Source organism: Calliopsis andreniformis, chromosome 1 (genome assembly GCF_051401765.1).
Source record: "Calliopsis andreniformis isolate RMS-2024a chromosome 1, iyCalAndr_principal, whole genome shotgun sequence".
In the NCBI taxonomy this organism is placed as follows: domain Eukaryota; kingdom Metazoa; phylum Arthropoda; class Insecta; order Hymenoptera; family Andrenidae; genus Calliopsis; species Calliopsis andreniformis.
Window position 1 is genome coordinate 16,895,045 of NC_135062.1, and position 11,547 is coordinate 16,906,591.

At 36.8% G+C, this 11,547-nt stretch overlaps 2 protein-coding genes across 4 annotated transcripts; one reads left to right on the plus strand and one right to left on the minus strand.

Moving 5' to 3' along the window:
• Nucleotides 1-3: 3 nt before the first annotated feature.
• LOC143178885 (heparan-alpha-glucosaminide N-acetyltransferase) lies at nt 4-3,766 on the minus strand. Of its 3 annotated transcripts, none has more exons than XM_076377811.1 (12): nt 3,456-3,766; nt 2,488-2,722; nt 2,275-2,408; nt 2,089-2,195; nt 1,903-2,012; nt 1,742-1,839; nt 1,562-1,669; nt 1,246-1,498; nt 872-1,169; nt 665-789; nt 412-595; nt 4-342 (listed from the first exon to the last, which is right to left on the minus strand). In XM_076377811.1, exons 2-12 carry the CDS (start codon nt 2,617-2,619, stop codon nt 164-166), a joined length of 1,728 nt encoding a protein of 575 aa, XP_076233926.1. In that variant the 5' UTR covers nt 2,620-2,722; nt 3,456-3,766; the 3' UTR covers nt 4-163. The 3 variants fall into 3 exon arrangements, with proteins under 3 accessions (XP_076233926.1, XP_076233943.1, XP_076233935.1); XM_076377828.1 differs by having other exon boundaries at nt 872-1,154; nt 3,456-3,728; XM_076377820.1 differs by lacking the exon at nt 3,456-3,766 and adding an exon at nt 3,116-3,261.
• A 1,464-nt stretch (nt 3,767-5,230) lies between these two features.
• On the plus strand, nt 5,231-7,614 carry LOC143183190 (caspase-1). The gene is made up of 5 exons (XM_076384671.1): nt 5,231-5,551; nt 5,856-6,115; nt 6,187-6,365; nt 6,434-6,578; nt 6,638-7,614. Exons 1-5 carry the CDS (start codon nt 5,490-5,492, stop codon nt 6,877-6,879), a joined length of 888 nt encoding a protein of 295 aa, XP_076240786.1. The 5' UTR covers nt 5,231-5,489; the 3' UTR covers nt 6,880-7,614.
• The last annotated feature ends 3,933 nt before the right edge of the window (nt 7,615-11,547 follow it).

Consider the following 11,547-nt stretch of genomic DNA (forward strand, 5'->3'; position numbering starts at 1 on the left):
AGATTAAGATATTTATTGTGTTTATTTATAAAAATAAAATATAACGTTTAAAATAATCATTTGAACAAACTCATTACTTTTTCAAGAACTATAAAATACTTAATTCATACCAGATACATAGGCAGTCGTACACATTATAATATTAAACTGATGTCTATACTTTTCACACAGTTATAACAATGTCCTTTTGATAAAGTAAGTATCCGATTATCGCCCACAATGTTGTTGACCACAAATTCATAGCGAGAACAGATGTGTGCGTGGGGTGAGCAACTTCCCATGCCCATGGGAATAAGTGTTTTGTTAGGATATGTCCCACATAAAGAAAAATTGAGTTTGTTCCTATGAAAGTTAATACATGAGGTGTACTATATTATATACACATAAACAAGTTTGTACGACTATACATACCAGCATAAATGAATGGTGCTCCACTCCATATTTGTTTATAATCAATAAAAAGGTATAAAATTGCAAACAACAAAAAAGCAAGACTGGAGCAACACAAGACATACGATAGGGTCATCATTCTCTTACTAACAGGAATTATTCCGTCCTGTGTTGTAAAATCACATAAAATTCCAGCAATAATGCCCTAGAAAAAAGTATTTATGCTTTTGTACTCTAAGAATTTGATTACCTAAGTTAATGAAATATTACTTACGGTAAGAACTGCCCACAATACCCATCTGATAGTTCTAGAATTACATTGATAGTACTGTAATAGAATCTTGCCAGCATGGACTCCCAAGTAAACAATTAATATTGCAGATAAGGTATTCATAAGCCCTTTAATTGTAAATGAAATATTAATTAACAGTCGGAAGGGAAGTGCTTCTTCAAAATGGTATACGATTATTGTGTAACATACCTTCTGGATCGTAACGCAAAATGGTACCATAAATAGGACTTTCAGTTTTAGAATACGTATGATTTCCGAAGATCAATCTATCTATGTAACCAGCTGCGCCTGCAGTGCAATTCTCATACTTTCCACGATGATCATATTTTCCACCAGGTCCTAAATAACCCCTTGGGCAGCCAGGTACAGGTAAAAGAAAAGTGATCAAAGTGTGTATAGCTACAATGCTCGCCATAATTAACCATTGGGGCCAACTATCCAAGATATCTCGAAACATTGCGAAGCGGCCAAACTGGAGTAACGTATCCTAGTAAGTTATTTGTATAGATATCCATTGACTACAAAGATCAGCTGTATATGATGAAAGATAATTGTATATGAACCTGAGAATGAGGTTTCATGAAAAGTGTTTCCAGCGCAGAGCATACAAAATAGGAAACAGCCAATAGTTGAAGAACACCTGGGAAACGGAGTGTGCTTAAAGAGTTGTCGTGAATAGAATTCACCATTAATCCAAGGAGAATTAGTATTATTGCTCGTCGTAGAGAATATAAAGTTATTTTCACACGTGAAGTTATTACTCGAAGTTCCGCACGTTTTGATATCGTTATTGTTACACCCATGATCCATGCAAACCTGTAAATTAATTATTTCATTAATAGTAAATAGTAAATGTGATAATACGAATTGTTCACTCACCAAGGAAGTACCAAATCTGCTACTGTGAGTCCAAACCAAGCACTATGATTAAATATAACATATTTTCCACCACCAGTGTTGACAAATATCATCAATAGTACACAAATTCTGTAACAATAAACTTAATATGTCTAAAATGAGGTTGAAATATATGAAATATATATGAGAATTTCCAAATACCCTCTAAATGTATCCACTGATCGTATTCTAGTGCTCGTTTTTGTAGTTCTAATCACAGCATGTGTCGTGCTTTCTGCTTCCTGGAGCATATCCAAATCCTAGAGCAATATCAGGTGTATAAGTAAAAACACCATAAAAAAATTTAATATATTTATACTTACATCATGAATATTATCTGGTGATAATTTTCCTCTTATCACTCTTATAATGACCTTTGATGTTGTCCATAAAATTGCTACTAGTATATATATCATAAATGCTGCAAAGATTGCTGTAGAAATAATTAATTAGTAACATTTTAAGATTAACTGAAACCTGAACAACACTTTGTAAAGTCAGTAACTTACGAAGATAGGTTTCTGTTGGCTCACGTAATACATATATATCAGAACACACATGTTCAGCTGATATATTCCAGCCATAACTACCATGTTCCTTAAAAGTATATGTTGTGCTGAAAATAAAAAAATATTGTGAATATATACACAATCAGATGAAAAGTAACATGCAAAAAAAGTTGAAAAGATACTTACTGACACTTTATTCCTACAGGTACATCTCCATCATATTCATCAACTTTGTACCATATATGTAATGGATATTGTGTGCTTACCACTATGCTTTTGTTACTTTGTGGAGGCAAGATAGCTGTTTCTGGTCCTTCACCCTAAAAGTAAAGGCCAAAATGAGAAGAGTTCAAACAATTGTAAGATCCACAGATTAATTTCAACAATATAAATACATACCCAATAAGCTTCCCATGCTATTGAATAAAATATAGCAGGAATATGATACAAATTTACGATACTGAAGCATGCTTCATCTATTCCAAGTGAAACATTTGGATTAACACAAGGATTGAGATCTGCACCCGACATGTTGAGAAATATATTCTTAAGTATATGGAACTTAACTTATTCCTTTTTACTACATTGGTCTAACAAGTAGATAATACTTTCATGAATGCTGACCGGATACAGTCTGGAAGACACAAAGAAAAGTTATTACTGAAATCAAACATAGCCATATACTTTGGATTGGTCTAAAGGGGAAAGTTGTTTTCACAAATTTCTAAGCCTACGTAAGTAGGAAAAAACTTTAAAACAGAAACCATAATAACATATAATTATATAAAAAAAAGTATTCTTTGCAATAATGGTAATGTTTCAATTCCCAAACTCTCCAGAACAATTCATCTGATTTTTCAAGTCAATTTATTCTTGGCATCAATTAGAAATGCAGTCTCGCGAATGAATAAACAGACTTTCTTCTTTTCCCTGTATGTGGCATTAATATGACATTTCCAAAAAACGTACAAGCAGTGAATTTTTTAGTATATTCCAGGTCTGAATTGCCTAATTCATGAGCATTTACCTGATTGTTCAGACTAAGAGTAAACGTAAAAAGAATAAAATTTGTTTTGATTGCAAAGTAATGTACAAAATAAACACACAACACAGGACGCGTACGTATCTATCTATGTGTGTACTACGCACTACGCTTATTTCGATGAGATAACCTCGTGATTAATGCGAACTTATTCGGAAGAGCAGTACAAATGTCGTATCAGTTCATATTGAACGATGCACTGTTTGAGTAATAATGACGCATAGAGGAAAAAGTAACGGTAATTCCCTTTCGATGGTGTTGATAGGGAAACACGAACATATCAATTATGTTATAAGCTGGCGATTTGCAATACTGCAATACTTACATATGCGTTTCTCCAATTATTTTCTTTAATTCTTACACATGCATATGTAAATGTGTATTTCTAAGAATGACTAGTCTTTTGTTATTATTAACCTCAATTTTCTTCCTTGTTTGTATTTGTTTATTAATGATACTTTGATACTTTGCAGACATATCAAGTATAAGTATTTTCGTACATTATGTGTATTTAGAATATCATTATTATTATGAGGATACTGTTTATGTGTTCATGATCATTGTTTAAGTTTAAGCACTGTCTTCTTTTCGTTGTATTTCTGTAAAATGAAGCTGGAGGTAAGTATAGGTGTCGGTTATAGATAGGTAGTTGTATAGTTACTATACATATATTTTCATTTTCCGCTCAACGCGCGAACTGCGCAGAGGCGATTTTGTTCTATCCAGTTTCATTTACGTATTCTACTCTTTTTTATATGTATTAGAACATTTTTTTATCCTTATAAAGTGTGGAAGAAATTACCATAATAGAACCAGCTGTTGTGGTATCATCCTCTACAAGCACATGTGCTCAACAATTGTCATTCATGATAAATATTTCGTTTTTTTCTACATTACATTCATGTATATTTTGTGATAACTGCGAAAATAAACAGTATTTAAAGATATGTCATTAAATCTGATTTCTATCATTCCTTGCATTTTCACTAATCAACGATGGGAAGAGAAAGTGAATTTAATTTTTCTGGTAAACCACAAAAACAGGAAGACACTGATATATTTTGATATGACACACCTGATAACAGTCATGTTACGATACTAACTGATAAAGACGCGATGCTTTCCCTGTATTTTAGAGATCAAGCATTCAAATAGCAAGTAGTCACCGAGCCAATAAATGGCGATACTTAGTGTGTTCGGATTAATTTCAATAATACGAGTCAGTGTCGCGTATTTAATCAAGCAATTATTCCCTAATATAATGGATTGGTCGATATTACCAGAAAATGAAGACGAAGATTTCGAGTCAACGGAAGTGGACACCATGAGCGGAGGGGTAAGGAAATATTTCTTCTTAAATTTGAAGAATTTTTGGATTTCTTCTTTTATAAGGGTAGATTTGCGTCGTTTTGCTAAAATTTCGAGTAGGATGTAAATAAATTTGGTAGTTTCAGCTGAAGAGATCAAAGATTGAGACATAATTATTATTACCTGTGAATTTACTATTTCTTCTTTGAAGAAAGAAAGATGTACGATTGCTTTTAATTAAAAGTTGCGTTCATTTATAAATGTAATTAAGCTGAAGTTAAAGCTGGAGAGGTCAGAAGTCTAGATTTTACTTGTGTACTATTCTTAATTATATGAAAGTACATTTCTTCGTACGCTTCATACGGCGAAACGTTTTTTTCGTTAAAAAATTATATGCTTTATTGCATTTATTTAACATTGCGTCGAATCAATCCCAAATGTTGCGTAAGACATGAGACGTATCAGAATAAAAAAGAAAGCTATAAAAAGAAATCAATTAATCCAATAAATTGTGATAATTATTTAAGTAGCACAAATTGTCTTTTCCAAGAGTATCTTATTGAGTCACCGAAACAAGAATAGCAACAACAATTTGCGTTTTTATGGATTGAAGCTTATTATCAAAGGAATCCACATTTTATTGATCTGCCCAACAATCATCCATTCAACCTTTATCAGATACTGCGTTGTCAGGCTGGTCTTTCACGATAAACAATGATCTCTTTCGAGAATTTCTAGGAAGATTCATGCTTACATGACAGAGAGCACGTGCCAGGTGATACATCGACGATCGATAGTGTTCTTGAGCCTGATTGCAATGATATTCTGAATGAGATGGTATCTCAACTCATATCACTGAGAAGTAGGTCATGATCAACGAAAAAGTTAATCGTTCCTGAGGAAGAAAATTTAAGACTTTACAATAGGTACTTTTTTTATATTAGTTGTATATTGATTCGTCATAATTTCTGATTTGCAGTATACCCTAGACCATGCCTTCTCTTCCGGTTCACCAGGCTCACGTTTCAAGAGGAAGTTGGGGAAGAAAGACATGACTGATACCGTTGTTACACATCCGATAGCGTACGATGACGAAGAATGGGAAAGAAATTTGTAAGCTTTGTCAACCCTTTGAGTTCGCTAACGAGTGATAGATCAAACGATTGCATAAATTCTTTGTTCAGGCTCTTATCTTCTTCCCTACAAGCGATTGTTTAATTTTCTTGCGATCAGAGTTTTACTAATGATCTTTGAACTTTCAAACTGATTAAATAGAAAGATTTTTTTTATCCGTATCAATTCATCTCATGCGAAGGTTCAATAAAAATTGAATAACTGAAGATTCGAGAGCTGTGAAGACAATATGAGAAATTAATTGTGAAACGTGCTATTATTCTTGTGAAATTTCTTTGTGTAGTATCGTACCAACACAACCAGACTCACACGCCGTCAAGTTACCAGTCCGCAAGGATGATACTTGTTATAAGATGGATCACAAAGAACGTGGGAAGTGTGTGATATTCAATCATGATGAATTTGATCCAGGCGTTGCTCATCCTAGGAAAGGATCCAAAGCAGATGTAGAGGCGATTCATAGGACTTTTAAGAAGCTGAATTTCACTGTGGAGGAACATCGGAATTGTTCTTACTGGGAAATCCAAAATATTATAAGAGAATGTACGTGTCGCTTTTCTCTTTTTTACTTCTTTTTTTATGTCTAAGAAAATTTTACGATTAATGTTTTACAGTGGCCAAAGATGACCATGTTGACAGAGACTGTATCTGCATTTTTATGTTAACCCACGGTACAGACAAAGGATACATATACGCAAAGGACGATTCTTATTCATTGACTGAAATTTGGAAACCGTTTACTGCTGATAAATGTAGCTCTCTCGCTGGCAAACCAAAGCTATTCTTCTTTCAAGTAAGTGATGTTTTCCTGCGTAGCTACATTTAATTTTCGTGTCTTTGTTAAAAGAAATTAATTTTCAGGCTTGCAGAGGTAATCAGTTAGACAGTGGAATCACAGCGTTCACGGCACAGTCTTTCAGAATGTCGGAAACAGATTCAACAGATAGTCCGTTTTACAAAATTCCCACGCATGCAGATTTTCTGCTTGCCTACAGTACTATGGAAGGTAATGATTAATGTTATTATAATGTGAAGAAACAACAATAATTGATTCATTTTATACAGGTTTCTTTTCATGGCGAGACACAGAAGAAGGCACATGGTATATTCAGTGCCTATGCGACGTCATAGAGCGAAATTGGAGAAAATACGACCTGTCGAAGATGCTGACGATAACAGCACGCATCATTGCCAATGACTACTCTTCCAGTCACGAGAATCCAGTCAAAAACAATCAGAAGCAGATGCCTTCTTTGACTTCAACGCTAACTAGAGATGTGATCTTTTTACCCAAGAATAATTACTAAGATAATTGTAAAACACTCTTCTGAAGGAAGAAAAGAAGAACTTAGGATCTTACTAAACTGCTACCATTTTAGTGAACTTTCTTCTGGACGTACTGTGAGAAGAATATGACTGATAAAGAATATTCTACGTTCTCTCTCTTAAATCGCGACAATCGCGGTAAATGCATAAATGTACAGTTAATTTTCTTATGCTTCTCTCGGCCCACGTTGCCATTCGCTATTTTAAATGGATAATTCACATGTGTCGTTTCAACTGGTTAATTTCTGTTTCGGATGTTCGTGATTTTACTGCGGCTTAAAAGCCTTCATAGATAGAAATTCATCCGCGAGAATTCTACCGGAACTGGAGCTCTTTAAACACGAGCAAGCCTAGAGGAGCACACGAGGAGATATATTTTCAGTATTTCCATTTGAGGCGTATAAAACCAGAACTTACCACTACCATGGCTCTACCTTCGACAATCTTCAAATTTTGTTTCATAATTTTAGCATTTCAAAAGGTTGGCAGAAGGAGTCTGAAAAATAGAAAGGTAGACTTTTCATCCCCTGCCAAGTGAATTTTATTTTCCAGATTTTAGATGCCTCGAATAACTCTTTGACTGCAAGCTATTATTTAAAGTAGATAAATTCCCTTATTATTATTATTAGTGATGATGTTTTTACTTTTTTGTACCTACATTTGTTACTTACATAATTAAAGTTAAGATAAAAAGAAAACTTTTATTTTTGTTCTACTACTTTTTTATACCATTCTAAATTGACTCTAGGATTGAAGAGTCGGGAGAGAATCAAAATTGAATAAATGTTTCTTATGAAAAGTCGAGCAAAACGATCTCTTCGTCGAAGAATGAATCGCATTTGCTACTTTGGTAATTTAAATGCAAGGAAACCGTCTTCTAGAAGGAACAATATCTTCATAAATCGATTTTTATGAAGGGCCTTCGGTCTTGAAGTATTCTCAACAACAGAATTATTTATCTTGTGGAATATTTTTACTTCGCCAGAGAATTTTTCTTTCTTTCGATACCATTCTTCTGGGAGGATCGTTCGCCTTCCCCCTTCAATTTCTCGGTTGCGCCACTTCATCTTGATCTACAATTTCACGCTCCTCTCTGTTCCCAGTTTTTTCCGTCCCTATTTTTTTTACTCGCGAACTTTCCTCAGTGCAACATTTTCCGCTGGATCTCTCTTCTTCACCACTCATCCACGCCCGATCTAACATCGGTATTTAATTGGCTCTCAGCTACGAAATGCAATTTACTCTTCGGGAATGAAAAACTCTCGTTAACTTTAAACAAGCCATACAATATACCACAAATTACAGCAGATTAAATGGAAACTCCTTTTCACTGGAAAATAGCTCGCTTGTAGATTTAAATTGAAATCGGCTTTATGATCCTTTGTCGAATCCGTAAAAAAATGTCTAAACCGCGTCTATATTAACAGGAGGAGCTGCTGCGTACTTTCAAGGGATTAAGAAGTCTAATTAACTAAAATAAAATGAACGATATGTACGATAACAAATTGTTTGAGAGACTTGCAAGTAAAAATTATACGGTCATCGTTTTAGAAATAAATACGATAATTTTAAAAGAATTAAGTAGTAAAGGATTGCTATAGCCTGGCACACAATTTACTGAAGACTGCCTTGATTATCTCTTCACACGTTTCTGTATAGTATTTCCTGCAAGGTTGTACTCATAATAGACAGCGATCATTGCAATCGATCCGACTTAAATCGTCCCCCTTGTAGGCAACGTAATTGATTCACTGAAGTAATAACATAATTGTCACGATTAGAGAGGTGTTCAATGCGCTGCAAATCGATCCCCTTTTATCATGAATGAAGTTGATTAATAAAATAAAAAAGTCTCAGTGTATACCTATCAGCACTCAAAACCGCCTTTTCACAGGAAAAACAGTAAAGCTGTTCAGAAAATAATTATAAAGGGGAGCAAACACGAGAAAATTGAATATTCTGCCCGACCATTCATACGTCCCATTAAATCAAGCATTCACTACGCAGTCGAGTTTGCAAAGCCGCTCGACAAACATATCCCCGCAGACTTATCCTCAGCGTGGTGCCACGTTTCTCTGTGAACAGCTAATAAAGCTTGTTACAATATATCAGTCTATCCGATCTACGATACATTAATCATTTTACTCTTTTTTTTACACTGTTTGAAAGAATGCGGCGTTGTCCCTTAGCATTTTATTGCGCTATTCTTCTACTCTTCTACTCTAATCTCTTTGTAAGGAAGAAAAGCTTGTTCATTGTTTGCTACTCAATTTAAATTGTGCCCAATCCTCTCCAAGACACCTTGTCCATTATATAATCGGCCAATAACATTGAGGTTGTCATCAGCGTTATTACGAGTCGAACAGCGACCTAAAAAAATAAAGGGGGTTAGAGACGTTCTTGACGATCTCGACGATTACCTTAAGAGCCCATCGGCGATCCCTCGCGTCACGTATCACGGTCGTCGCTGGGAAACGGCTCAACTAGCAACTTCCTTTGATGCAAATCGGATCGCCTATCGTCAGTCTCCTGAACAGTCGAGTAGCAACAAGAATGAATGATAGAAGATCCCACAACAAAAATAGCCTTTCTCAAATTTTACTATAATAAACACTCTGTTAAAAAGAACTTGCACTATTGAACCAGAATTAAAAATGCTGCGATATTTCTTTGGTTTCCTAGAAAAAGTAAAAAAATTGGTAAGGGTCATTTTCGTTATGGGCTCGATTGGTATCCGCGTTCCCTCTTGTAGGCTGCTAAGGACGATGACCAGGGTCATAGTCGAAACCAGTAGAGCACTTTCGGCGTCGACGGGCATTCGGATATCCGTGAACAGGGGTGCGCAGCGGGTGGAGAAGGGTGGATTCTGGACGTGGAACGAGCCCAAGAGTCAGGAGTTTGCGCGAACAGATCAATACTGCCCCCTGCACGTGGATATGCCTCCCTCTATGCTCACCCTCCTCGTTTCACAGATCTCTAGCGTCTCTTTCCCTAAAAATCTCCGTCTGCACTATTCTGTCTTCCTTTTTTCTCTCTTCCTCTCTCCTTCCGTGCATCTCCGTTTCCCCATTTTTCCTTTTCCCCTTTTCTTCTTGTATTTTGCCCTGGGTGCGCGTCTGAGTACGCGCGTCTTTTTCTAGCTCTCTAATCTCATTCCTCGACTACCCCCGTCGTTCTTTCCGTCTTTCTTTCAACGTCCACCACCCCCTTCACGAACCTGGTTCGTCGCTAACGCGCCGCTTAATTCCTCTCCTCGCTGACGGATCTCTAACCTGTCCTCCCTGTGCCAACACTCTGGCTGAGACTCAGTTTCTGAGGCTGAGCGGATCTTTGTACGCGTCTGTCTCTTCTCTATGATAGTTTCACCCGCCGCCTCTCTCGTCGATCTGGCAAGATACACATATCCCCGACGGAGGTGATGCTTGGCCGACAGTTAGCTTTCCTGGTCGTTTTCGCTCTTTTACCTTTCTTTCCGTCGACAGGGGCTTTTTCTTTCAGAGACTGGTCACTAGTCTTTTGCCCATGCCTAGGTCTAGTCAAGTCTTTCTGCAGAAGAGTCATTTATATTTTATTTGCATTTGTTTTTCTGCTGTTTTAAGTCTCACTAGATCGTGAAGCTTTCTTTCCTACCTTGTATTGTCTTTTATACTTCCACATATTCCTGTGTTTTCCGCTCCAAATTCATTTAACTCTGAAATTCCGCTTCATCCCGATTCAACTCTAATCCTCCTATGAACTCTGTCTAGGTCTGTCTGAAATATACTTCATAGTTCTACTATCTCTTGCTACCATGAGTGTTTACAATTCCATCTTCCCCTTCTTGTTTACCCCTTTCTCTCTTTGCAGCCTGAACTCATCTAACTCTGAAATTCCATTGAACCCTTATCTAAGCTTAATCCTCTTGCTTAACGTTGTCTAGGTCGTCTGCTTAACTGTTTCCTTTCATCCATTCTTATACTTCCTGTTCTAGGTTTAGACCTAGGCTTTCCACTTTTATTCTTATGTATCTGCGCGTCCCCTCAGTGATCCTTTCTCTTTATCGCGGCCTACGACCCTTCTCTATTTGTATCGTAACCTCCCCTGCCTTTCCTTTTATCTTTCTCCGCGTTTGCCCCTCTTTCAACTTACCCTCTCTCGTGGTCCCCTAGCCTAGTGTCTCCAGCTCGAAGGCTGTCTCTCGCCCATCCTCTCTCGTATCCCTGCCTACATTCTCCTCCCTGTTCCTCGTTTTGTCTCACTTCCTTTCACCGTGTATTCCCTTCTAACATCCCTACATGTTTCTGCTTCCTCGATCCTCTCCACGTCGGACTCTAGTTCGTCCCTCCACTGTCTAGACTTTCGTCTATCGTTTTTCGTAGTTTCTGTTGCCGTTTCCGTATATAGTCCATTCTCTTCAAAGCCACCCCCCTTCGTATTTAACCCCCTAACAGTTCGTTTGATCGTTTTTCGTTCGTAGACTTTCCACCGTTCTTCTATTTCTGCGTTTCCTCACAGTTTCTCCTTTGTTTGGACACAGGTTTCCCTTGATCTTTCCCTTTGTCGCATTCTTCCACATGTGTACTTTCTCCTTCCCCGCTGCCGTGAGCCCCCCTCTTTACTCATGTCTCACTCCGCGGATTATGTGTCGTGTCTTCATATTGTACGCGACG

Excerpts from the sequence above, each read along its gene's own strand:
- LOC143178885 (XM_076377811.1), bottom strand. The coding sequence starts at position 2,619 with ATGTCGGGTGCAGATCTCAATCCTTGTGTTAATCCAAATGTTTCACTT. Across the intron at positions 1,840-1,902 it reads CACCAGATAATATTCATGAT|GATTTGGATATGCTCCAGGA; the intron begins GTAAGTATAAAT and ends ATATTGCTCTAG. Across the intron at positions 596-664 it reads TATTGTGGGCAGTTCTTACC|GGCATTATTGCTGGAATTTT; the intron begins GTAAGTAATATT and ends ACTTTTTTCTAG.
- LOC143183190 (XM_076384671.1), top strand. The coding sequence starts at position 5,490 with ATGACTGATACCGTTGTTACACATCCGATAGCGTACGATGACGAAGAA. Across the intron at positions 6,116-6,186 it reads CCAAAATATTATAAGAGAAT|TGGCCAAAGATGACCATGTT; the intron begins GTACGTGTCGCT and ends AATGTTTTACAG. Across the intron at positions 6,366-6,433 it reads CAAAGCTATTCTTCTTTCAA|GCTTGCAGAGGTAATCAGTT; the intron begins GTAAGTGATGTT and ends ATTAATTTTCAG.